The sequence below is a fragment of the Mustela putorius genome, unplaced genomic scaffold (assembly GCF_011764305.1).
Source record: "Mustela putorius furo isolate JIRA1106 unplaced genomic scaffold, ASM1176430v1.1 tig00537350_pilon_pilon_pilon, whole genome shotgun sequence".
Taxonomy (NCBI): Eukaryota; Metazoa; Chordata; class Mammalia; order Carnivora; family Mustelidae; genus Mustela; species Mustela putorius.
This window is the reverse complement of record NW_025422471.1, coordinates 22,378,452-22,405,503: the sequence shown is the minus strand read 5'-3', so window position 1 is coordinate 22,405,503 and position 27,052 is coordinate 22,378,452. Positions and strand designations below refer to the sequence as shown.

Below are 27,052 nucleotides of genomic sequence, written 5' to 3'. Positions count from 1 at the left end.
GTTACACGGACCAGCTTTTCAATCTTCCTCAACTGAACTTTTGTAATATTTACATCACTTGCCTTCTATCATATATCCCCCCAGAATTACTGCTTCTTAGCACAGTCATACTGCAACTTCCTTTCTATAATGCATTCATCCTTCATTCTGGAGGGCTGTATCTTGGCATCTTCTGAAATCTTCAAATTACAAATTTCACGATAGTATTTATTTTTGATAAAACTTCTATTAGGAATCACTTTTTTTTTTTTTAATTTTTTTTTTTTATTTTTTAAAGATTTTATTTATTTATTTGACAGAGAGAAATTACAAGTACACTGAGAGGCAGGCAGAGAGAGAGAGAGAAGGAAGCAGGCTCCCTGCTGAGCAGAGAGCCCGATGCGGGACTCGATCCCAGGACCCTGAGATCATGACCTGAGCCGAAGGCAGCGGCTTAACCCACTGAGCCACCCAGGCGCCCAGGAATCACTTTTAAATTAGGCTGTTTCTCTTTTTCTAACTAACCAACTAACATTAGCACCAAACGCTGGCTTTCTTGTAGACATCATTTCCAAAAAAAAAAAAAAGAATTTGGGGCACCTGTGTGGCTCAGTCAGTTGAGCAAGTGCTTCTTGATTTCAGATCAGGTCAGATTCTCAGGGTGGTAAAATCAAGCTGCACCTCTGCTCCTGCTCAGTGTGGAGCCTGCTGAAGATTCTCTCTCCCTCTCCCACAGCCCCTCCCTCTGCTCACATGTGCGTGTGCTTTCTCTCTAAATAAATAAAATATTTAAAAAAAGAATTCATAAGTATTCCTATGTATATAAAGATAAGAAGTGAACAATAAATTCAAAATTTTAGGTGTTATTGTAAGCAATCAGGTAGTCTCATTCAGTAGCCAGAAATTCTGTAAAACTAGAATTTATGTATGTAAAATTCAAATTCTCTTACCACAAAAGAATGACAAATCATTCCAAGACCAAGGATCTACTGAACAATTGATTATACTCGTAACATAATCAGTTAAACAGGTTCTCCCTGAGGTTACATTCAGATTACTTTGACTAGATTTCTGATTTCCGTAAAACTTTCAAATCTCACACTAGTCAAAAACTGCTTATAATGTATGATTTTTATTATTAAAAATTATATTTTATTCTTATGCATAACATAAAGTACAAATAACAACCACAATAATAGTAAGTGAACACCCAGATTCTCCCTACCCAGTTTAAGAAACAGAACATTACCACTCTATATCCTACTTTCTGTCCCTCCACTATCTCATCCTTCTCCTTTTCTCCCTTTCCTCTTAGCTCTCTTCCACCCCGAGTTTTGTATTTATCATTTCTTTGCTTTCCTTTCCAGTTTTACCACATAGGAATGTGTTCTTAAATAACAGACTGTTTAGTTTTGCATGTTTTTGAACTTCATATGAATGGAAGCCTGTAGTTCTTTTGTTCTGAGCCATGTTCTTTTTATTTTTCCTCAATAAACAGGTGCGTGAAGTTCATCTATGTTGACATATGTAGTTCTAACTTATTTTTGCATCTATATTGTGCTTCATTTCGTGAATGTGTATTCATTCAGTTTCTTACTACTTGAGTCACTGGTTTTTTGCTATTCAACAAAGCCAGTGTTAACACATCTCTTGGGTAAGAATTTCCTTGGGGTATATGTAGGTGCAGAATTGTTGGTTTGCAAGTTTTAGAAATACTTTATTTGAAACATCATAATGTTTTCTAAAGTTTTTTTTTTTTTTTTTAAGATTTTATTTATTTATTTGACAGAGGGAAATCACAAGTAGGCAGAGAGACAGGCAGAGAGAGAGGAAGGGAAGAAAGGCCCCCTGCTGAGCAGAGAGCCTGATGTGGGACTCGATCCCAGGACCCTGGAATCATGACCTGAGCCGAAGGCAGCGGCCTAACCCACTGAGCCACCCAGGCGTCCCTCTAAAGTGGTTTTAAACAACGTTTTATTATTATTATTATTGAAGTACAGTTGTCATATAGTATTATTTTAAGGAAAGTGGGTTTATTAATTTTTAAATATTTATTTATTTATTTAAGAGAGTGAGAGCACGAGGGAAGGACAGCACAAGTGGGATGGGGAAGGTTCCCTACTGAGCAGGGAACCTGATATGGGACTCAATCCCAGGACCCTGAGATCATGAACAGAGCCGAAGGCAGATGCTTAACCAACTGAGCCATCCAGGTACCTGAACAAAGTGGTTTTAAATACCAGACGTATTCAAGATTTCTCATTGTTTGATATCCTTATCAATAATAGTTGCTGTTGGCATACTTTAAAATTTTTGCCAGTGATACTAACTATAGATGGCTAAACATATCTTTTTATTTTTATCTTTATAGTTTTCATTTTTGAATTCAACTTTGAACCTCTATTTGAAGGTATCTTTCATCATCTCCCTGTATCACATACTTCTTAGTGATCATTTTAAATAATTTTACTTTTCGGATGCCAAGAAAAGAGCTGGACGATATTCAGATTGATTTGAAGACTAATATTGATTATTTATCCAAGTGGCACCATCTGGGTAGTGTACTGCCACGAAGTGATACATTCATAATGTCTTCTAGCTCCTTTTCCTCAGTTCCATCCATCCATCCCCAAAACATCATGTTGTTGCCTGGGGACTGGGGCTCATGTGACTTCCATGCTACAATACCCAAAAGAAGCTGGCCTCTAAAGTTCACAAGTGTAATTTTTAATGCCCAGATGTATACCTCTGTTATCTGTTTAGAATTTGGAGCCACCTGCTGAATTCTATGACCATTAAAACTAAAATATAAAAATTCTATGCAAGGGGTGCCTGGATGGCCTGGGTAGCTCAGTGTGTTAAGAATCTGCATTTGGCTCAGGTCATAGGCATCCTATGCCAGGGTCCTGGAATCGTGTCCCTGCTCAGTGAGAAGCTTGCTTCTCCCTCTCCCTCTGTCCCTTCCCCTGATGGTGTGCACATGCTCTCTCTCTTACAAATAAATAAATAAAATTTTTAAAAAAATAAGATAAAAATTCAATGCAGTATTTCTTATAGACCAACTTTATTAAATCATAATACTAATTACTAATTATAATCAAATACATAATACTGAAGTTCAGCTTAGAGTTGTTTCCTTATGGTGGCAACAAAGGTGATCAATGTACGTTGCAGGGTGAACCGGAGAATACTTCTTACTCAGTTGTCCTATGCCTATTCTCAGTTTCAACTAAAACCAAAGTTTCTGGTGACTTTTTTGGGGGGGCAGGTGATGGTGGGAGGAAAGGAGTCCAAGCTTTTAATAATGCTGAAGGCTATGCATGAGAATACTCAGGACAGGATGAAATGGGTAGATATCAAAACTGAAGTTTAGCCATTCTTCATAAATACCAAGAATTTAATCCTCACAACAAAGAAGTAGCTGCTGTAATATCCCTATGCAGGTAAAGAAACTGAGATGCAGAGATGTTAAAGTAAGTTGGCCAAGGATCTCATATGACTGGAAAGATGTAGCTAATCCAGAGACAAAAATACAGAGACAAATAGACTTTTTGTTTTTGAAGGATGCCAAGACTTTGAAGTTATTTTTCTTTCTTACTTTATTTTAACCACATTTCTATTTTCTGTAAACCAAAAGCCACACTCCAAAGTCTTATTCTTAGATTTCTCTCAGCTTGGACATCTAGCCGGATGATTGGAATTTCAGTCACTTTTTCCAAAGTACTTACTTGTAGGTGGCAGTGTTACTTTCAAACCCTACTTTGCATTTTTTTCTGGGGAAGATTAGAAAAAGCCATCTGGTTAACATTACCCAGAAAATGTTTTTCTCTGTGTGGAGCTTCCTAAGAAGAAATTATAAGAGAAGAGTGCTGTAGGAAGCTAGGCAGAATACAAATAGAAACATTTAGAAACTGAAGCACTACATTCTGATACTTATGAGAATTATCTTTCTCTACCATAAATTCACTATTCCTCCAGTCCTTTACTTTTCCTTTTGAGGAAAGATTTTTTTTTTTTTTTGAATGAAACTCTTTCTTGATAACACTTTTCTAGTTCTGTTGAGGTTTAATCTTGTTCACATACTGCTTGTTTGATTTTGAACTTTGGGTTCCTTTACTACTGGCTGTCTCTTCTATAGGTTTTTATTACCACCATCTTCCCCCTTCCCAATAGGGACATTCTTGTTGTTACTCTTTAACTAGAAGAGAATCTGGCAAATAATAGGTGCCCAGTAAATATTTGTGGATTAACTGAATGACTGCTTACATGAAAGAACAAATGAATTAGTGAGCGAAGACCTTTCCAGGAAAGAAAGAAACAAGATCAAAGAGAGTAAAAGTAAACTCGAAATAAATCATTACTGATGAACTTCATAAAGAAGAGTTGATGATATTGACTTTATTCTTTCATATTTCCCTAGCATGTGTTAATCTTGAGAAGTCTACATACGCATATAATTTCAGGACTCCACCTAGAAAAATCAAATGCTATGCTAAAAATGACTTTTGGATTAATTTAAAAGATTAGTTGTTTGTTTGTTTGTTTGTTTTGTCTAATTGATTCATTTAATTGCAGTTATTCTATCCAGTTATTTGGAACCTTCCACTAATATGTTTTAAATCTGATCTGCATTCCCTAGTAAATGACTCTCTCATTCACAGAATTTATCTTTTACTTTGAATCTTTTTTTTTTTTTAAAGATTTTATTTATTTATTTGAGAGAGAGACAGTGAGAGAGAACATGAGAGGCGAGAAGGTCAGAGGGAGAAGCAGACTCCCCATGGAGCTAGGAGCCCGATGCTGGATTCGATCCCGGGACTCCGGGACCGTGACCTGAGCCGAAGGCAGTTGCCTAACCAACTGAGCCACCCAGGTGCCCTTACTTTGAATCTTTAAGAATATTATCTCATATTGTATCATACCTGTTTAAAAAAAATCATGATGACAAAAGTTGAGATATTGACTACCAGTTGTAATTCTTATTTTTGTCTTCATAAAATTAAACTTTTAAGAGGCAACATTCAGGCTCACTGTTTTTAGTTATATCAAATCCTATGAATTAAAATTTTTTATTTTCTTCTTAATACATTTTTGTATTATTTCTAAAACAATTTCTCTGACAAAACTTCATTACTTTTATAATCATAGAAAGCAATAGATTCCATTAACACTTCTGCCCTCCAAATCAGCCACTTATCACTCTGAGCAAATTGCTTCTCAAATTTATGGATTTTTTGGGTAGTAATTTCTGAAGGTGTGTGAACCTATGGCAGTAATTTCAACTTGAAATTCTAAGGGCTCTCTCCAAGAGAACGAATAGAGAACTACATTCACAGTGTATTCATGAAGAATTTGCAGTTGCCGTCTTGGATCGCACTGTCTGTTCTCAGGCAATATCCAAGTTGAAATTGTATGCCAATATACTTAAAATGATTTAGAACATATGAATTTATTTCCTTTTCTATCTTTATTACATCCATTGTTTTCTTACATGTAAAATGGGAAAGAGGAATAATTGCTAAGTGTTGTTTTAGTTCTGATACTTTCTAACCATTCACTAAGATTGCTCTACAATAAATTCATTAAAGATAGAATTATGGAGGATTGTACCTTGAATTCCCAAGAACAGGTCATTTCAGTAGGCAGTTTATATTCTGAAATTGTAAACAGAAGAATGCACTTTGTATATGCACAAAGTAATGCACAAAGTATACCCATGACCTGTAAAGAATCACATTGGGTATCAGGAAGTTGGTAAGTTTGAAGAGTTTTAATACTATAATAATCATCTAACTCTATACTATACCTGTGGTTACAGTCACTCCTTCCTAATTAGAAAGACATCTCTGTATCTCTATGTAACATTACCTAATGAAGAGGAACTTTCTGGAATTTCGTTCAATATTTTATTTTTCTAATTTATAGAACCCTGTTTATAACATAGTCTCCATTAATAAAATTTTATCCAGTTACCGCATGACTTTTATACCCATTACCAGGGTAATTCAGGATGTCTCTTCTCTGTTTTTAGGAGACGTAGTGGCCTTTGAATGGGTTATGAATTAAAAAGAAATTATATAGCAGGCATTTTCTTTTCAGATCCATTTTCAATTCTTCTGAAGGGAGCCAGTGTAACCTGGTGGTTAAGCAGTTAAAAGTAATGGCTTGGAAACAAACAAACCTGTTTTTATCCCAGCTGTACTTTCAACTTTTGCCTGACCTTGGACAAGTTACTTTATAACTTGAATCCTCGGTTCTGTCATTTGTAAAATAGAGATAATAATAGAACTCCTTTTGTAAAATTGTTTATGAGGAATAATTACATGCCCTACACAAAGCACTTTGCATTCCATTTAGTCAAGCAATACTTATTGAGCACTAAAAATGTGCCAGGCACTGCTCCAAGCTCCTAACTTAGGATTGTTCTTTTCTTCCCTCGAATTTTTATCTAAATTCTCTTCCATTAGGTCTCAGCTTAAATGGCACTTTCTCCCAGAAAATTTCTTTGCTAGTTCAGGTCCTCCAAGAAGCTAATGCCAGGACAGGATTAGAGGAGATTCCTGCGGAAGATAAAGGGGAGGAAGCAAGAGTAAACAGGCAAAGACTCAGACTCCAATGCAAGTCTGACATCTCTTGAAGGAGAGGAAGAAAGAAGGAGACTTGGGTAGAAAAAAACTGCAGTACTGTCTAGGAAAATTTTGGCTAGGCCACTAGGGAGTTCCCATGCCAAAAGTGCCCATTAGAGAAGTCCCGTGTCCCGCAGGAATGGGCTGGCACTGGTACCTCTGTGCTCAGTCATTGGCTGGCTGAGGTTCGGGAGAGGTGGAGCCTCACTTGGAAGGTGGTGGATCTAGAGAGGCTGCAGCTGGGGTTGTCAGTCAACTATGCTCCTCACACAGGAGATCTCAGTAGTGCATGTCCATAGCCCTCACACCTCCATAATAGGTAGGATCCCCCAGTCGTTTGCTGTTACAGAAACATGTATTTTCCTTTTCTCTGTTACCACCATAAAAATCAAATATTTGTTCTCTAAATTTGTGGAGGTTATTCTCTCTGGACTGTAAGTTACATGAGGGTAGGGACTGAGTCGCTCTTGTTTACTATTGCTTCCCCAAGATGCACCAGGTGAAATGGCAGATAATAGGTACAAAGTACAATAGTAACCATTATTTTTATCCCCTGGATTCTGCTTTGCCCATTACCACATCCGAATCAAAGCACTGCAGTCTCACACTGCAGTATAAACTGCACATCTCAGCTTGATGTTATTTCTCTGGAGCATCTTTATTTCATTTTGCCTTGGGAGAGGTTGCACCTTTACTTTTAACATATGTCAAAGTATAATCAAAAGTCGTGAAGCTTTGAAGATGGACTTTTGAATGTACTAAAGTATACTCATGCATAAGGAAAGTAGAGCTTCCGGCATCTAGTTGTAAAATTCTTTCCATTTCTTTAGTGGGTAGAATGTAAAGAATCTCTCTTCTGGGCTTAAAGAGCTATCTGTATAGATGGGTGATTGCCAGCTTTTCTCTACATGACTTATTTCCTCACCCCATCTCCTTTCTAGAAAGCAAAGTTTTCTTCAGATATAGCTGAAAATGTTAGAAAGCTAAGAAGGGGGATGTAAGTTAATAATACAAAGATGAAGGAAGCTAGATGTTGTAGTAGACTCCATCTCATGGAAGAGTTCAAGATGCCCATCCTATGCAAATATAAAATTAACAATTACAAAACCACATCATCAAAATTTCCCAAGTCCCTTAGTCTTACACTTCTTCCCTGACTCCTTCCTCAAGCAGGGGGCTGAGTTGAGGAGGGGTCTGGGAGGAGGAGGCATAGGCTACTGGAGTGAAGCTACCTATAGATTCAAAGCTTATCTTTGGCATTATTTGTGGGACATTGAACAAGTTGCTTGATTTCGCTGAGACTTAGTTTTTTCACCTTTACAGTGAAGATAATGAAAGTAGTAATCTTAGAAGATTATTATCTGATTATTATTATCAGAGTACAAGAGATAATTTTTGTTAAGTGCTTAGCAAGGTACCTGGCAGAGAGCAAGCTCACAATAAATCTCTACTATCAATTCTTACTAGGACTTCTGCCATACCCTGCTCCAGCCATTTTCAAAATGTGAGCAATATACAGTTTTAGAAGCCATGAGGTCAAAATTATTTTCATAACAGTAAGAAGTTATTTACCTTGTCATTGTTTTAAACTTCACTTTGATAGTTCAAAGGCAAATCACTGTAGACCACAAAATACTACTTCACACCCACTAAGATGGCTATAATAAAACAGACAGGCGATAACAAATGTTGGCAAGTATGTGGAAAAATTGGAATATTCATACACTGCTGATGGGGATGTAAATGGTGAAGTCACTTTGGAAAAGAGTTGGCAGTTCCTCAAAAAATTAAACACAGCGTTAACATAAGACCTAGCAGTTTCACTTCTAAGTATACACCTAAGATAATTGAAGACATATGTTTATTTATTTTTAAAGATTTTATTTAGTTATTTGATGGCGAAAGACACATCGGCAGAGGGAACACAACCAAGGGGAGTGAGAGAGGGAGAAGCAGGCTCCCTGCTCAATCCCTGGGGGGGTTGCAGGACTCAATCCCTGGGCCCCGGGATCATGACCTGAGCTGAAGGTAAACGTTTAACTAACTGAGCCACCCAGGTGTCCAAGACATGTTTAAACAGAAACTTATCATGAATGTTTATAGTAACAGTATTCATGATAGCCAAAACCTCAAATGTCCATCATCTGATGAATGGATAAAGAAAATGTGGTATATCCACACAGTGGAATATTGGGCTGGATAATACTTTGAAAGGGTTGTCCTATGCACCAATTATTAGAATGGTTAACCACACCCCTCGGTTTTAGTCCTTAGATAGCTGTAGCAACCATCCCCAGTCCCGAGTTGTGAGACAACTGGAATTGTCTTTTTCTGACTGACTTGTTTTGCTTAGTGTAACAGCCTCTAGTTCTGGAATATTACACAGCCATCAAAAAATGAAATCTTGGGATGCCTGTGTGCCTCAGTTGGTTAAGCAACTGCTTTCAGCTCAGGTCAAGATCCTGGAGTGCTAGAATCCTCTAGTTCTGGGGCAAAATCACCTTCAGTTGAACACCATTGGCACCATTGGCACAAATCAGTAGTCCTTATATTCTTTACTGTTATTTTCTTGCTATTTAAAGAAACTTAAAATTTTACTTAAGAATGTTAATGAAGCAGTAAAAATGATAAATTCTAATAACTATTGACCCTTGAATTCACATATTTAAAAATATTCTGTTTAAAAAATAAGAAGTATTCATAGGTTACTTTTGCTACATACTAAAGAACTATAACTGTCTTGAGGAGAAGCACTTTGTGGGATTGAGTTGCAAGCTGAACTAACTTCTTTAAATATTAGGGAACACCTTTTTAAAAAATTAACATATAATGTATTATTTGTATCAGGGGTAAAGGTCTGTGATTCATCAGTTTTACACAATTCACAGCACTCATTATAGCACATATCCTCCCCAATGTCCATCACCCAACCACCCCACCCCTCCCACCCTCTTCCACTCCAGCAACCCTCAGTTTGTTTCCTGAGATTAACAGTCTCTTTGGTTTGTCTCCCTCGCTGGTTTCATCTTGTTTCATTTTCCCCTCCCTTCCCCTATGATCCTCTGTCTTGTTTCTCAAATTCCTCATATCAGTGAGATCAGATGATAATTGTCTTTTTCTGACTAACTTGCTTTGCTTAGCATAATAGCCTCTAGTTCCATCCATGTCATTGAAAATGGCAAGATTTCATTTTTTTAAAAGATTTTATTTATTTATTTGAGAGAAAGAGAATGAGAGAGCATGAGAGGGGAAAGAGTCAGAGGGAGAAGCAGACTCCCTGCTGAGCTGGGAGCCCAATGTGGGACTCGATCCTAGCACTCCAGGATCTTCACCTGAGCTGAAGGCAGTTGCTTAACCAACTGAGGCACACACAGGCATCCCAAGGTTTCATTTTTTGATGGCTACATAATATTCCAGGGCGTGTGTGTGTGTGTGTGTGTGTGTGTACACACCACCTCTTCTTTATCCATTCATCTGTTGATGGACATCTAGGTTCTTTTCATAGTTTGGCTATTGTGGACATTGCTGCTATAAACATTTGGGTGCACATGCCCCTTCGGATCACTACATTTGTATCTTTGGGTAAATACCCAGTAGTGCAGTTGCTGGGTCATAGGGTAACTCTATTTTCAACTTTTTGAGGAACCTCCGTGCTGTTTTCCAGAGTGGCTGTATGAGCTTGCATTCCCACCAATGGTGTAGGAGGGTTCCCCTTTCTCCACATCCTCACCAACATCTGTCATTTCCTGACTTGTTAATTTTAGCCATTCTGACTGGTGTGAGGTGGTTTCTCCTTGTGGTTTTGCTTTGTATTTCCCTGATGCTGAGTGATGTTGAACACTTTTTCTTGTGTCTGTTGACCAATTGGATGTCTTCTTTGCAGAAATGTCTCTTCATGTCTTCTGCCCATTTCTTGATTGGATTCTTTGTTTTTTGGGTGTTGAGTTTGATAAGTTCTTTATAGATTTTGGATCCTAGGCCTTTATCTGATATGTCATTTGCAAATATCTTCTCCCATTCTGTCCATTGTCTTTTGGTTTTGTTGACTGTTTCCTTTGTGTGCAAAAGCTTTTTATCTTGATGATGTCTTAGTAGTTCATTTTTCCCTTGTGTCCCTTGCCTTTGGCGATGTTTCTAGGAAGAAGTTGCTATGGCTGAGGTTGAAGAGGTTGCTGCCTGTGTTCTCCTAAGGGATTTTGATGGATTCTGTTTCACATTGAGGTCTTTCATCCATTTTGAGTCTATTTTTGTGTGTGCTGTAAGGAAATGGTCCAGTTTCACTCTTCTGTATGTGGCTGTCCAACGTTCCCAGCACCATTTGTTGAAGAAACTTTTTCCCACTGGACAGTCTTTCCTGCTTTGTTATGGAGTTGAGGGTCCATTTCTGTGCTCTCTATTCTGATGGAACACTATTTTTATTAAAATATCTCTTGACAGACAAACTGTTTATTTAGACTTGGGTATTTGACAAGTATTTTCTCAAAAATAAATGAAGTAGAACCATCAGTTCAGGGAAACCAAATGATAATATTGTTGTCATTGATATAATTGAGCTTTCAAGAAAGTAAATTGTAAAAGTTGCGTCATCACTATCATCTTGACAGCTTCCAAATACTTAGATTCTTTTGATGAGCTTGGAAGGGATATTAACAGATGTGATATTTTGATAGCATAGGATGAAGTATGCTCATATTTGGAAGATTTGTATAACTCAGTGAACAAGGATTTCCAATGACCACTGTGGGATGTTAAAATTGTGCATATTTAAAAAGATTCACTCAAAGTACAATATGTGCCAATAGATTTTTGTTTTAAAAAAAATTAATAGCTTATCTGAGGTTTAATTGACTCATGATAAGCCACGCATTTTTACACATGAATACACACATGAAACTATTACAACAATCAAGATAATTAACATGAGTATAGCTCCCAACAGTTTCCTCCTATTCCTTTGCAATCTCTCCCTCGGGCCCTTCTCAGCTCTTAGTCCCAACTTTCATTTTCCAGACTACCACTGACTTTTTTCTCCCTAAAGTTTAGTTTTCTTGTTCTAGAATTTCATATAAATGCAACCATATAGTATGTACTATTTTTTGCCCAATTTCTGTCACTGATTGTTAATTATTTTGAAATTAATCCATGTTTTGTAGTATCAATAGTTAATTTCTTTTTATCCTGAGTAATATTCCATTGTATGGATATATCATGAATTGTTTATTCATTTACTTGTTGACAGACATTTGTGTTGTTTCCAGGTTTTGCCTATTATGACCACAATTGCTACCAACATTTGCATACATTTCTTTGGGAAAGCATATGCTTTCTTTCTTTTTTTTTTTTTTTTAAGATTTTTATCTATTCACTTGACAAAGAGAGGGAGAGAGAGCACAAGCAAGGGGAGCGGCAGACAGAGGGGGAGAAGCAGGCTCCCCACTGAGCAGGGAGCCCAGATGCGGGGCTCTATGATCCTGGGATCATGACCTGAGCTGAATGCTGCACCAGCTGAGCCACTCTGGAGCCCCTATGGCTTACATTTCTTTTGGATAAATACCTAGGAACGTAATGTCTGGGTCACATGTAAATAATGTTTAACTGTTTAAGAAATGGCCAAAATGTTTTCCAAAGAGATTGTACCATTTCACATTCCCATCAGTGGTTATGAGAGTTCCTTTTTAAAAATTATTATTTTTTGAAGATTTTATTTGCCTGAGGAGAGAACGCACCTGTGCACAAGCAGGGGAAGTGGCAGGCAGAGGAAGAAGCAGGATCCCTGCTGAGCAAGAAGCCTGATGTGGAAGTCGATCCCAGGACTCTGGGATCATGACCTAAACCAAAGGCAGATGCTTACCTGACTGAGCCATCCATGCATCTCATGGTTATGAGAATTCCAATCACTCCACATTCTCAACAGCTGGTATTGTTAGTCTTTTTAATTTTACCATTAAGTAGGTAGGTAGTGATATTTCATTGTGGTTTTAATTTGTATTTTCTCTAATGACCCATAATGTTGAGTATCTTTTCATGTGCTTATTTTCCATTCATATGACTTCTTTGGTGAAGTGTCTATTCAAACTTTATGCCCATTTGTCTACTGGGTTGCTTAATTTCTTCTTATTGAGGTATGAGTGTGTGTGTGTGTGTGTTTTGAGATATGAGAGAGAGAAAAAGTAATACTTTTTGGGTATAAGTTCTTTATTAGATCTGTGATTTGCAAATACTTTCTTCAGTTTTTGGCTGTCTTTTCATTTTCTTAGTGACCTGAAAAGAAATACTTAATTTTGATTAAGTATAATTGATTACTTTTTGTCTTTTAGGGTAAATTTTGGTCTAGCTTAAGATCACAGATAGTTTTTCTTTTCTTCTAGAAGTTTTATGTTTAGATCTATGACCCATTAATATTTTCACATATATTTTGTTCATTCATTCATTCATTTATGCCTTTGAATAACCAAATGTTTCAGCATTATTAGTGAAAAATCTTTCTTTTCTCCACTGAATTGTCTTTGTCTTTTTTGAAATAAACAACTTTGGCGCTTTAAAAAAAACTCTCTATTCAGCTTTGTCAATCTTTTATTCTCTCTTTACACCAATACTACACTACCTGGCTTAATGTGGCTTTATAGCAAATACTGAAATGAAGTAGTGTAGTGTTAAGTTCTCCAAGGCTGTTCTTCACTCTCAAAGTTGTTTCGGTTGTTCTAGGTCCTTTGCATCTCCATATAAATGTTAGAATCCTTTTGACAATTACTAAAAAAAAAAAACTCTGCTGGGATTTTGATTTGGATTGTGTTGAATCTATAGATTAATTAGGGGGAGAATTGACATTCTTGTAGTTTTGAGTCTTCTGAACCATGAACATGGCTTATTTTCTATTTGTGCCTTCTTTTTAAATTTTTATTTATTTATTTATTTTATTTGAGAAGATTCTATTTATTTATTTGACAGAAAGCAAGAGAGAGCACAGACGGGGGTGTTGGCAGAGGGAGAGGGAGAAGCAGGCTCCCCACTGAGCAGGGAGGCCAATGTGGGGCTCAATCCCAAGACACTGGAATCATGACCTGAGCTGAAGGCAGATGCTTAACAATCTGATCACCCAGGTGCCCTTGTGTCTTCTTTTTAAAAACGATTTATTTATTTATTTTAGAAAGTGCTTGCACATTTGCCAGTGGGGGGAGGGGCAGAGGGAGAGACTTCTCAAGCAGACTCTCCTTAGAGCCCAAATCACTACCATCATCAAGACTACAGGATACACAAATCAATATACAGAAGTCAATTGTATTTGTCTTCCATTAAAAGATGCAGAGTCTGAAATTGAAATTTAAAATACCACTTAATAGCATCAAAAATATGAAATAGATCAGGTTAAGTTTGATAAAAGATATTCAAATTGTACATTGAAAATATTAAATATGTTGAGATAAATTTAAGACACAAATACGTGGGGCACCTGGATGACTCAGTTTAGTGTGTGACTCTTGGTTCTGACTGTCATGATCTCAGGGTCATAAGATCCAGTCCCCCCCCCAACCCCCCGTGGCTCCATGCTCATTGTGAAATTGGCTTGGGATTCTCTCCCTCTTCCTCTGGCCCTCACCCTGCTCCCATGCACGGGAGAGGGCACTCTGTCTCTCAAAGAATTAAAAAAAAAAAAAAATATATATATATATATATATATATATATATATCTTGTCAACATTACAAAAAAGAAAGCTCAGTGGCTATACTGCCATCAGACAGTCCACTTTATTTTTTATTTTTTTCAAAGTACACTTTAAAGATATTTATTTATTTATTTGTTTGTTTATTTGACAGAGAGACATCACAAGTAGGCAGAGAGGCAGGCAGAGAGAGAGGGGAAGAAGCAGGCTCCCTGCTGAGCAGAGAGCCCGATAGGGGACTCTATCCCAGGACCCTGAGATCATGACCCGAGCCGAAGGCAGCAGAGCAAAAAATATTACCAGAGGAAAAGAGGTTTTATAAAGTGGATTATTTATAAAATGGATCATTTCATAATGATAAAATACTTTACATAGTGAATTTCACCCTGGACAAATTCATCTAAATAACAACAATTATAAATGCAAAAAAAGTTTATGCAACTAATAGCAGAGTTCAAAATACATGAAGCAAAACTGATAGAACAAGCAGAATTAGAAGAAACCATAATTATAGTTAATTCAATACTCCTCTCTTAATACTTAATAGGATAAGAAGACAGAAAATCCTCCAGGATTTAGAAGATCTGAACAAAAATATCAGCAAACCTGACGTGAGTGACGTTTGTAGAACATTTCATTCAATAACTGTAGAATACACATTCATCTTAAATGCATATGAATATTTATCAAGACAGACCATATTCTGGGTCACAGAATAAGTCTCAATAAATTGAAAATGATTCAAATTATACAAAGTATATTATCTGGTTATAATGGAATTAAAGTGGAAATCAGCGACAGGAAGATGTCTGGAAAATTCAATTTTTGTAGACTACATAACACACTAATAACCCACGGGTGAAAAAAAAAATCTATGAGGAAATCTAAGAAAGTGTTTTGAAATGAAAAAAAAAAAAAAAAAAAAAAAGAAAGAAAACATACTGAAATGTGTGAAAAGTGGTTAAAGCAATATTCCGAGGGACACATCCCACCAAATGCCTGTATTACAAAAGAAACATCTCTAATCAGTGATCTCGGTTTCTAAGTTAAAAAACTAGCAAATAATGAACAAAAAAACTTTAAAAAGTTAAGAAAAAAAGAAAGAAAGGAAATAAACTTAAGAGCAGAAATCCATGAAATAGGAAACAAAATCAAAGAAAACCTATGAAAACAAGAATGCTTTGGGACTTGAGATCCGTGAAGTTGATAAGCCTCTCACCAGAACCATCAGGAAAAAATAAAGATGACACAAACTACCAATTTCAGAAATGAGAAATTCTTCTGTAGGTACTAAAAGGAAACTAATGCTGTTAAAAGATTGACATTAACAAATCCCAACAACTTAGATACTTTCACAACCGTTAAAGCTCACTCCAGAACAAGAATGAAATATTTATTGAATTCGGGAATGCTATATATTATGAAAAGCGGAGGACTGAGTGCAGACTTCAGAGACAAGGCATTCTCAACTCCAAGCGATTTTCACTTCACTGGAAGGGTAAAAAACAAAGCCTATTACAGATTTGGTGCTGAGTGAGGGAAAGGGGTCAGGAAAAGCTTCTCGGGGGAGGAGTCATCCGGCTGAGACAAGAAGGAACAAGAAAACGTGCGTATCAGAGCAAGAGCTACTGGGCGTCAGCTCGGGTAGGTGGCCAGAAGGAGCCTTACACGACCGCGCCTCAGCCGAACTCCTAGAGTTCTGCGTCTCAGGGCTGTCCTCTCCCTTTCCCCACTCGCGCGCTCACTGTCTTTAAGTGTCCGCCTCCGGCCATACCCGGATTGCAGCAGTCGTGCGTCTGCGCACTCAAGCAAAGCGCTCGCTGGAAGCGGGGGCGGCTGCCGGAAGTGTGACCTCTAGTTCCCTGCTCGCGGTTCCCATCCGGGGTCGTGGCGGTCTTCCGGGTGTTCCTGACAGGGCTTTCTACGCCTTTTTTTTTCGGCGACTTTTTGGTCTTCCGCTTCTTGCTACCGCCCCGAACCTCCCACACGCTTGCTAGCCCTGTCTTTTCTTCTGTCGCTCCGCCCCGGCCGCCGCGCCTGGGGTTTAGGTTGCAATTCGGATCCGGAGCCAGGCCTAGCCCTTCCGCAGGCCACTACCTGCTTTTGGCTGGGGCGAAAGCTACTACCGTGCGCCGCCGGACCCTCGCTGCACGGGCCTTGGAGCTTCTGGGCGGGCAGTGCCTGTTGGCCCTGCTTAGCCTTCCCCAAGGACAGCTGTGAGTTAGTGGGTTTCGGAAAAGGACGCAACCGCGTAGGCCCAGGTCGGGGGGGCGGGGCTCGGGGAACTTTTCCTGAAACCGCACTTTTATGTTTGCGTGGGAAGTTCCGGCATTATTTCTTAGACGTCCCGGACAAATGGGCGCCCCCCCAAGCTATTGCACTTTTTGAAGAATCTTAGGACCGCTTTCTTTTCCCACTCGTTTCCCTTCCTCGCGCCCGGTTCTCAGTCTAGGACCATAAGAGGAAGACTGTCTTGGGACCTCTGCATGGTGTTTCAAAGGGTGGTGAAAAACTAAGGTAAATATCTGGATTAATATTTCAAAATTTAAGACTTTAATGAAATGGGCCTCAGTTCTTCATTTTGCAGGAAAGTGTACAGTTCTGAAGTCTGTCAGATTGTTGCACTCTTGCCATTAAGCCTCTGTGGTTAGACTCTTCATCTCTCTAGGCCAGAACACGATGGTGTTTGTGTCTCAATATCTGGATTATCCAAATAACCCTGTCTTGTTTTCTCTTAGTTCTTTGTTTAACATAGCAGTAGTTCTTTAGATAGCGGATACCAGTAGGGTGAGCAAAAAAGAAAGAAACTGAAACTGTAAAACTCAAGCTAAATCGAAACTTGTTAACAAATACGTGGTATGTGATTTTGTGAGGAAAGATCATAACAGGGGCGCCTGGGTGGCTCAGTGGGTTAAGACCTCTGCCTTCGGCTCAGGTCATGATCCCAGGGTCCTGGGATCGAGCCCCACGTCGGGCTCTCTGCTTGGCAGGGAGTCTGCTTTTCTTCCTATCTCTCTGCCTGCCTTTCTGCCTACTTCTGATCTCTGTCTGTCAAATAAATAAATAAAATCTTAAAAAAAATCATAACTGAACACTAAATCTGTGTTTGTATTATCGGTAACATACTATTTTTGTATATATTGCCTTGTATGGTTTATTAGTACAGATTTTTAACGTGGACAGCCAAAAGGCTCATAGTAGCTAGCCAGTGATGGTAATATGATTTTGTTGGTGTTAGCCCCAATTATGTCTGATCTGGAAATGCTCCATGATAAGGGCTTAATGTGAAACAGGCCATTTATCAATCATTTAGGAAACGTCCATTTCAAACTACATGACAACATTATTTTTTAACGCTTGGATGGAATCTAATTCTTAATGAAAAGGAATGTCCTTTTCAAAACCTTCAGGTAGTTTTGACAGTGGGTGAGCAGGATTTAGGAATTGGGCTTTTTGGTCTGTGAAGAAAAGAAGTGAGTTTAGGGTATCAAAGGTATTTGGCCAAAGTGGACAGATAACTTGATTTAGTTCCCACAGTCTAGTTTTTGGCTTTTATCCTAGGGAGATTCTGCTTTCTAGGAAATTCTGATGAAGGAATTATATAACCTAGAAAGTTCTCTAATTGATTGGAGGAGCGATCAAGTTTAGGACAGAAATTCCAGGTCGTGGGTTACAGGAGCAAATACCGTATCAGTAGGAATTACTCGGTAAACTACTTTTAAACAGACTTGTCTCTCATGTATGATTATTTACAAATAAACCTGTGTAAATATCCCGTTGTGTCAACCTTAGTCAAGAAGCAACTTTAAGATTTTTTTCTTAAGACAAGAACCAATGCAGTGGTTTTAAAACATATCAAAAGTTTGTAGATTATCCTATTATAGTCATGTACGTATTGAGAAACTGTTAACTTTTAAGCTAAGAAAAATGGGATACCATCAATATCTGGGATTTTATTTATTTATCATGGAATTTCCATACTTGCTACCACAGTTAATGTGGAAGAGTGTTTTATGTAGATCATCAAGTAGACTTAGTGAAGAAGCCTTTCATTCAGAATGTAAAGAAAAAGACTTAAAATTTTGTGGAGGTCTCCTTAAAGCTACAGTGGTAATAGGTTTGCTGAATTTTATACTCTAAAAGTCTGTTCTGTTTAAAAGATGATCCCTTGTATTGTTTATGATAGATTATTATTTTTGGGTTATTTTAGATTATTCTTCATTAAAATCACAAGAAAAAATATTAGAAAGAGGAACTGAAATTCATAGACCTTTGTTTTACTTTCTCATGGTCATGCAGATGGGGCATTGAATGCCATTGGTTAATTCCCATAGGAATGTCCTACTGTGAGGGCTGGCCTAGTTATGAGCTAGACTTGAGGGCAAGATTCATAATGAGGAGAACCTGACAGGTATTTTGTTGTGGAGGGACTGTAAAAGTTTTGATGCTTATCTGGGAATTTGGGATAGGCTGAACAGGATATCTGCCCTAAGGTAAACTTTTGGCTAAGTAATCGTTGTAAGCTCTTAAGCCTTGGATAATTTGGTCAGTCATTAGCTTTGTTGAGTGCTACTGGGCCACGAGACACCTTTTGACTGAATTCCCAATTTGGATCTTAACATATCACGGGATAGAAATAAGGTGAAGTCTGGGCTATCATGTCATTTGGGGTCTTCAAGTCTGAATGCATGTATATGGGACTTGATTTGGGTCTAGAGGAAAAACAAGCATATTATTCATAGATGTAAACAGAGTGTGTCAAATTTTAACTGTGAACTGATTTAAATAAATCTGAAAATGGAACATTTTAACTTTAGCTTTTCTGAATATAAATTCCTTCCCTTGTTTGAGCAGATCTATAGTATCTGTATTCCAATGAAATGAAATACCAAGAAAAATTCATTATTTGAATTTTGAACTAAATATAATGAATTTTACATATAATGAATTTGAATTAAATATAATAAGTTATATTTAATGTCATTTTCTCATGAATCTTAGGATAGGAATTATGTTTATGGGAGTTTGGGTCAGGGAAACAGAATAAAGAAAGCCAGAAAGGAAAGAGCATGATTCTGGGAAAATGATAGAGGAAGTCTTTAGTTACTTGTCTTGAATCTTGCTTTCTGTGATTGAGTGTACTTTATTAATAAAGGATTGTCTGGAATCCTTCTTGATTCAAGATAATTTCCATTTCCTCTGAGCAGTGAAAATTAGTGAGTACAATTTAGCACTTAGGCTAGGATTGATTGTTTCTGAAAAATCTCCTCTAGTAAGAGGTACAGACCTGTTGAAGAGAGTTGATAAATTCTTGTTTTCTGGAAGTAACACCTTATCTCTTGTTCAAATTAGGGAGTTGGATACTTGGGATGAGATCTGATGGTGGCCCAAGACTCTTGTTCACAATCCATTATGAAGCCTGGACTGGTGAATCTCATTATCTGTGTATCTGCCAGTATTGGGTATTTAAATTTCACAAAATTGAAAAAAAAGAAAAAAGACAAAATTTGTATGAGTGATTTATTAGTTTCTCTCTGGCTCTTTGTCTTTTACTCTCCTATTTTTCTCTTGCTCCAGCTTTTCCAGCCGTCTGGTCTCAATAGTCAAAGGCAGCTACATTTCTTTTAGCTACTTAAGTGTTATTTTCCTCTGTTCTTCTAAAAAAAGAAAAAGTGCTTAAAAAACTTCTATAGCTTGTTTTTAAATTTGACATCTGCTGAAAATGAGGGTTTAGCACCGTTGTGTACCCTCTCTTATCATTAAATTATAATGTATATGAACATGTAACTATATAACATACACATAATCCTTTAATATATAATAAATGATATATAATAAATTTATTACAGTTTTTGTCTAAGTCAGTATTTTTAATGTTTGTGTTATTGTGAGAACCAAGTAGGTCATGATTGTATTTTCTTTTTTACATGATTTTTTGTTGTTGTTGTTGTTTATTTAGTAATTTCTTTTCAACTTGCTACTTTTCTGTTTCTATGATTATTTCTTTTCTGTTAGCAGAACTCCTTTCTGTGGTCAGATCAGATAATCTGTCAGTAAAGTTTTAAGTTTTTTTTCTTCTTGGCTATCTTCTTGAAACCCTTTATCTTCTTGGCTCTAATTCAAACTGGTAGCTTCCCTTCACCATCATCCGAGGGAATTTGCTTTGTCTCTGCCCTAGAGCAGATCTCCCTTTTCCTAGATCCCAGGTTTTGTTTTGTTTTGTTTTTTAATACCTTGCATGTCTGAACATGTTTTTGTTCGCCCTTGCCTTGTTATTATAGCTGGGTATGGAATTACTTCTTGAGAACATTTTCTTCAGAGGCTTGAAGGCACTGACTTCATTGTCTTATTGTTTCCTCTGTTGCTGTTAGGGAGTTTAAAGACATTTTGATTGTCAGCCCTTTTATAACATTTTTCTCTTTTGTAATATTTCGTAAGCTTCTTTTTCCTGATATTCTGAAATTCACCATACTTTGATGTGTATTTATTTTTTAATGTACTTTGTACTCATTAGGTCCTTTAATTCTCAGAATTGGTTTTCTTCAGCCCTGGACATTTTCTTGTTTTATTTATTTGATAATTTCCTTCTCTGTGTTTTCGCTTTTCTACAGGAACTTCTGTTATGTTTGACCATATAATTTGATTCTCTTATATTTTTCCTCTTACTGTCCTGCCTCCTTTCTACCCTCATCTGTTTTTCCTTTTTGTTCTAAGAGATTTCCTCAGTGTTATCTTTTAACTTTTTACTCAACAGTTCTGCTTTCAATTTTGTGATTTCCAAGAGATTTTTTTGATTTTTAAACAGTATAGTCTTTTTTTTGTTTCCCCTTAGGCAAAGAACTTTATTAACCTTGTTTCCAACTTTCTTCTCAGGCTTTTTCAGCTTAATTAGCTGCAGTGAATGAATTGTGTGTAAGCAAAAACTGAAAAGAGCTGCAGTATCTAAGGAGTTTGGGCATAAAAATATTAGAGATCTAGATTTTGTTAGATCCATGAACAGAATTTTAAAAAGCAGTCATACTTTAAAAGAGCAGCTCCCAGTAACTTCTTCAAGTTTTATCTTCTTCAGAAGTTGACTCAGTTCAGTTTGCTTTATTCTTGGAAGCTTCTTCTGAGTTCTCTGTAAGATCTGGAACTGCATCATCCTCCTCCTCTTCAGTAGCAAGTGGGGCTTTTCCATCCACAGATTATTTGGGCTGAGCTTCAGCCAGTCTTCTTGAACTGGTCAGAATCTCTGCACTGAGTTTGTTTAAGACCCTGGGTAGGATTTCTGTCAGCTGCTTTGTCTCAGCGTGGCCTTTAATGGTGAAAGTGTTTGCTGCTAGCGATTCCTGAACTTTGGAGTTGTTAAAGCAGATCAGTGTTCCTTGGTTTGTGAACATACTCACTTTTATATCAGAGATACTGTTTACCCCGAACTTTTTAAGTTGTAGCTGTTCTGTGAACCACTTTCTTCTTTCCATGAGCAGTTCCTTTCCCACTAATGCACACTAGTACTTGCAGTTTGGTGAGTTTCTTCTGGTTAGTGATAGCTTCTTTCATCTTGTTGGAGTGGGAATGGGACTGTGTGGGGGGAATAGGGTTGGTCCTGGGGTTCTTGGGTGGACCAGCTGAGATTCTTCTTCCTCTTTTTTTAAAGATTTATTTACTTACTGGAGAGAGAGAGAGAGAATGTATGAGCAGGGGATCCCTTGCTCCCCTCCCAGGTTCCCCTTGGGCAGAGGGAGAAGGAAGCAGACTCCATGCTGAGGACAGGAGGCCGATGCAGAGCTTGATCTCACAACCTGAGCTGAAATCAAGAGTTGGTTGCTCAACTGACTGAGCCACCCAGGTGTCCTGAAAACAGCATATTCTTGTTTTATGTATGGAGTGTTTTTATTTTATTATTTTATTTTATTTTATTTTTTGAGTTTTAACTTGTTCTTGGCATTGTTTTTGTTTATTCCTTGATCTTTTTATTTCTAATGGTGATCTGTGGATGTTTATTTTAAGTGAGAGTTACTGGAAATCTAATTGCAAGTTCTTTGTATATGGGTGGACGGTCCAGTAGTAGGCTTCACTGTAGCTTCCTAGCAGGCTTAACTTTTCCTTGGAAAACTGTTACTATATTATAGGCTCTCTGGTTACTATAGTATATAGTTTTTTCTCAGTTACTCCATAGATGAGTTTTCTTGTTGCCTGTGTTGGGAGGTGGGCTGGGAATCCTATTTTCACTTTGTTGATTTTTCTTAGTATTTGCTTTCAGTTTGTTACCTGAACCTATTCTTTGTAAGTTTCCAGCCTTTTGGGATGAGTCATTGCAAAGTATAAATATCTAGTCTCTTACCTGGTCACTGAATGATTCTGATTGCTTTGTACAGTAGGCCCCCTCTTCCCTATCCACAGTGGAGATAGTCCAAAACCCCTAGGGGATGCCTAAAACTGGGTACTGCTGACCCCTATATATACTATGGTTTTATCCTCTACACACATACCTATGATAAAGTATAATTTATAAACTCAGCACAATAACAACTAAGAAGAAAATGGAACAGTTTTAATAATCTACTGTGATAGAAGTTTTATGAATGTTGTCTCTCAAAATATCTTATACTGTATTCACCCTTTTTGTGATGATGCTATAGTTGATAAAATGCCTATGTGATGAGATGAAGTGAGGTGAATGATGTGTGTATTATGACATAGCGTTAGGCTGCTATTGACCTGAGTTTATGTCAAAGGAGGATCATTTGCTTTTGGGCTGCAGTTGACCACAGATAACTGAAACCACAGAAAATGAAGTCATGGATAAGCGGGGACTATTATATATAAATTTTTCCAATTGCTGTGGAACAAGCTCTCTCTTACTAGATGTCCTTTATAGAAGTTATTTAGACTTTGAAGGGAATCTCGGAATTTTAGAGTTATTAGGCAGTACAGATTCCTTCCCTTTTTTGAGGAGATCTCTAAGAAGATCTGTAAGATCTGTATCTTAGGAATCGGGTTATCTTATTATGGCTTATATCTTTGAATAAATTAGATTGGGTATAAATAAACACAAGAATTGTATGGCTTCATTAAATGTTTGTATTGGGTGTTTTTTTAAATTATCAGAGTAGGTGGTGATAAGTTTATTTCTGAAAGGTCTGTTGATATTAGGGGAAATTTTGAAGAAATTAGAAACTTGCATATATTTTAATATTATTTGAATAATAATTATCTTAATCTAGATTTAAAATTCATTAGCAAAAAAAAAAGTAAAAAAAATAAAATTCATTATTACCAAGTTTTTTGTTACATGTAGTGGGACATATTGATGTTTAAACTTTTGAAATAACTTTGCAAATGAAATTCATAACTTGGTAACTGATTGCTTTTAAATAGTAGATGTTAGTTAATAAAGAGTTCAATATTTTTAAGATATAATAATTTGTCTTTTAAAACTATTCTAGGTAGAAGAATACATGTTCACTTTTAGTGAACAAGAGCATGTTCCCAAACTCAATTTTGGGTCGCCCGCCTTTCACCCCAAACCATCAACAACATAACTTCTTTGCCCTTTCGCCAACTCTTTATTCACACCAGCAGCTTATAGATGCACAGTTTAACTTTCAGAATACAGAGTAAGTACAGTGATATTTTGGTCCATATCATTTATAAATTTTGTTTTCTACTTGACAGAAGCCCTTTTCATATGAAACATTTGAAGTTAAAATGTCATTGTCTTGTTTTCTTTTGGTCAGTGAAATATTTAGTTTTTATGAAATTGGTTCTTTGTTTTTAAGGTAAAAGTGTTTATTACTACTGTTTTTTATGTGTTTTTGGTAGCTTGTCAAGAGCTGTGTCTTTACAGCAGTTGACGTATGGAAATGTCAGTCCAATACAGACCTCAACATCTCCGTTATTTCGAGGAAGGAAGTAAGTACTTCTTAATTTTAGAAGAAGAGTTGGGATTTCTCAGAACTGTAGATCAGTGTTTCTTATATTAAGATTGGATGGGTACTATGCCCTAAATTTTATTTTCTGGAACCTGTGTGATCAGTCCTATCAGAGAATTTTAAAACTTCTATTATATATTTAAGAAAATTTAGGGATGTTTTTGTTGATTTATTCCTGACACTGCAAATTTTAGATGGAATGAAGCTATATTTCTTCAGAATACTACTTTGAATTAAAATATTAACTAAATTAGGCAGTTTTCTGTATTAGTTTGCTGGGGCTACCATAACAAAGCACAACAGCAACAGAAATTTATTTTCTCACAATTCTGGAGGCCAGAGGTCTGAAAGATCAAGGTCCAGGCAGGTTTGGTTTCTATTGAGGCCTCACTCCTTGGTTTGTAGATGACTGCTTTCTCTGTGTCCTACATGGTCATTCCTCTGTGTTTTGTGTGTCCTAATTTCCTCTTCATCTGAGGACACGAGTCATACTGGATTAGGGCCCACTTGAATGACACCACTGTAATGTTTTTAAAGGCCAAATGTCCAAAACTACATTTTGAGGTACTGGGAATTAGGGCTAAACTGTAAGAATTTTGAGGGTACACAGCTCAGCCCATAATACCTTCCTTACAATAAAGTTTACTATTGATTTATCTCAATCTTACACAGGTAAGGTTCCATAATAACTATTGTTTTAGTAAAAATTTCTACATGACTTAAAGCTTTCTATAGAGAAATCAGAATCAGTTAATCTTAACCAATTAAAAGAAATGGATGTATCACAAAGTCATTGTAATAGAACTTTAGAGATGATTATTAAAATAAAATTTGGCAGTACTGGCAAGATACTACTATTTAAAGCCTATGTAGTTATTCCATATCTTTATGTCCAATTTAAAATAACACTAGCTAAGAAATAATTGGTCACTAAATTGGCACTGTTGTTAGGACTTTACAAATTAAGTTTCACAACACTCTATGAGGTATGTTACTTCTCTTCTTTTGAGAAAGATGAAGCATACAGAGGCTAAGCAACTAGTTATTCAGGTGGAAGCATACTGGGATTTGAACCCAGGTGGTCTGGCTCTAGATCCTCTGCTTAGAAGCACTGTGAGTTCTACTTCAGAGTTGTTGTGGAAAGCTATATAATGATGCTAAAAGTATTGACTTTATTCAGATTTTAATATTTTTGAAGTTATCTGATAGCTAACTTGTGAATCACAAATGAAAGTTAATACCATTGGCTCATGGTTACACATATTTTAAAAACTAAAATTGGCATTCTCAGTAGAAAAGCTATCCAGCATATAGAGCTACATCACTTTTATGTTAAAATATCTTAAATATACTCTTATGTTGTTAGCACTGTATATTTTTACTAGAGTAGGAGTTCCACTTATTTCGTGGATCAAGGAGTGAGGAATTCGTGTAATCCTAAAGGAGTGTTACAATAAAAACCTTCAAGTGGCTACGGCCCATGGAATTTTAGAGCTTAAGGGAACCCAGACCATTTCCCGTTGCCTAAAGTGTTATCTGTATGAACAACTTAATGTATCAATGAAGTATTTTTTTAAACAAATAATTATTTTTTATTTCCTTTTGCTTTTTGATTTTGAAAATTTTATGCCTTCAGAAAAATTTGAAGAGTAGTACAATAAACCCCTGTATGCTATTTTCCTGGATTCATTAAAGTTGTGCTACATTTATTTATTTATTTATTGCCTCTTTTTCTCTCTACTCCTTCTTTTTTTCTGGACCATATGAAAAAGCTGTAGACATCACTTCATTCTACCCCAAAGCACATCAGTGTGTTCCTCCTAAGAACAAGGATATTCTCCGTATAACCAAAATGTGTTTTTCATGCCCAAGAAATTTAACATTAAGACTTTACTGTTATATGAAATACAGTTAGTTTCCATATTTCTTTAGTTGTTCATTGTCTTCATAACTTTTTAATATGATCTTTCCAACTGATGAGCCAGAACACAGGTGGACTTAAAGATCTTTTAAATACACACAAACATAAACACACGAGATATTTTTTAAGATTTTATTTTTAAATAATCTCTACACCCATTATGGGGCTTGAACTCACAACCTAGAGATCAAGAATTTCACACTTTCCTGACAGCCAGGTGCCTCTTAAAGAGCATTTTAAAATATAGACACTCAGTTCACTTAATCTTACTCTCCCTTTGTTAGAATTTGGGTTTTTATTGTTAGTGATATGTGAAGAGAAGTTTTCCTACAAAGTTTTCACTTGTGAGGTAAAACATTGAGATAATTCAAATGTAGGAGATTAATTTTTTTATATGCATTGTTACTATTCATTTTTCCTAAGGTATTTTTTAAGGGATCTTTTGTGCCTATAATAAATATTTAAAGATTCATAGAGAACTAATAATGTGGCCTTGCTGAAAAGAGTCATTAATGGTGTTTGTTATTTATATATTTGTAATTGTTTTCTGTTTGTTATTAGACAGTTATAGCTTTAATCACTAAGGTATATTGCTTGTTTTCAGGAGATTAAGCGATGAAAAAAACCTTCCTCTTGACGGTAAACGGCAACGTTTCCATTCACCCCACCAAGAGCCAACTATAGTTAACCACATAGTGCCTTTATCAGGTGAAAGAAGATACTCAATGCCGCCATTGTTTCATACACACTATGTACCAGATATAGTCAGATGTGTTCCACCTTTTCGAGAAATACCATTTTTAGAACCTAGAGAAATCCCACTGCCCGAGGCCAAAGATAAGGTAATAATAATGTAGATTTTAGTTTTTTACCTTTTGGGAAGTTTATAATGCATTAAAAACACCAGAAATACCTAATGTTTTGGATTAAGTTGAATATGCCTTTTTT

The 27,052-nt window shown here is 36.7% G+C and overlaps 1 protein-coding gene and 1 pseudogene across 9 annotated transcripts in view; one reads left to right on the top strand and one right to left on the bottom strand.

Moving 5' to 3' along the window:
• Positions 1 to 16,126: 16,126 nt before the first annotated feature.
• Positions 16,127 to 27,052, top strand: part of TENT2 (terminal nucleotidyltransferase 2) — a 67,820-nt gene continuing 56,894 nt past the window's right edge. For 2 of the 9 annotated variants that reach the window (XM_013063688.2, XM_013063684.2), the window contains exons 1-5: positions 16,127 to 16,482; positions 16,714 to 16,783; positions 23,698 to 23,868; positions 24,074 to 24,163; positions 26,709 to 26,946. In XM_013063688.2, coding sequence (XP_012919142.1) covers positions 23,735 to 23,868; positions 24,074 to 24,163; positions 26,709 to 26,946 — 462 coding nt within the window. In that variant the 5' untranslated portion in view covers positions 16,127 to 16,482; positions 16,714 to 16,783; positions 23,698 to 23,734. Of the gene's footprint in view, positions 16,784 to 19,618; positions 19,694 to 21,874; positions 22,129 to 23,697; positions 23,869 to 24,073; positions 24,164 to 26,708; positions 26,947 to 27,052 lie in introns of those variants that run through there. The other 7 variants (XM_045074459.1, XM_013063685.2, XM_013063686.2 and 4 more) reach the window with 7 other exon arrangements.
• Positions 21,306 to 21,881, bottom strand: LOC101680424 (annotated as a pseudogene).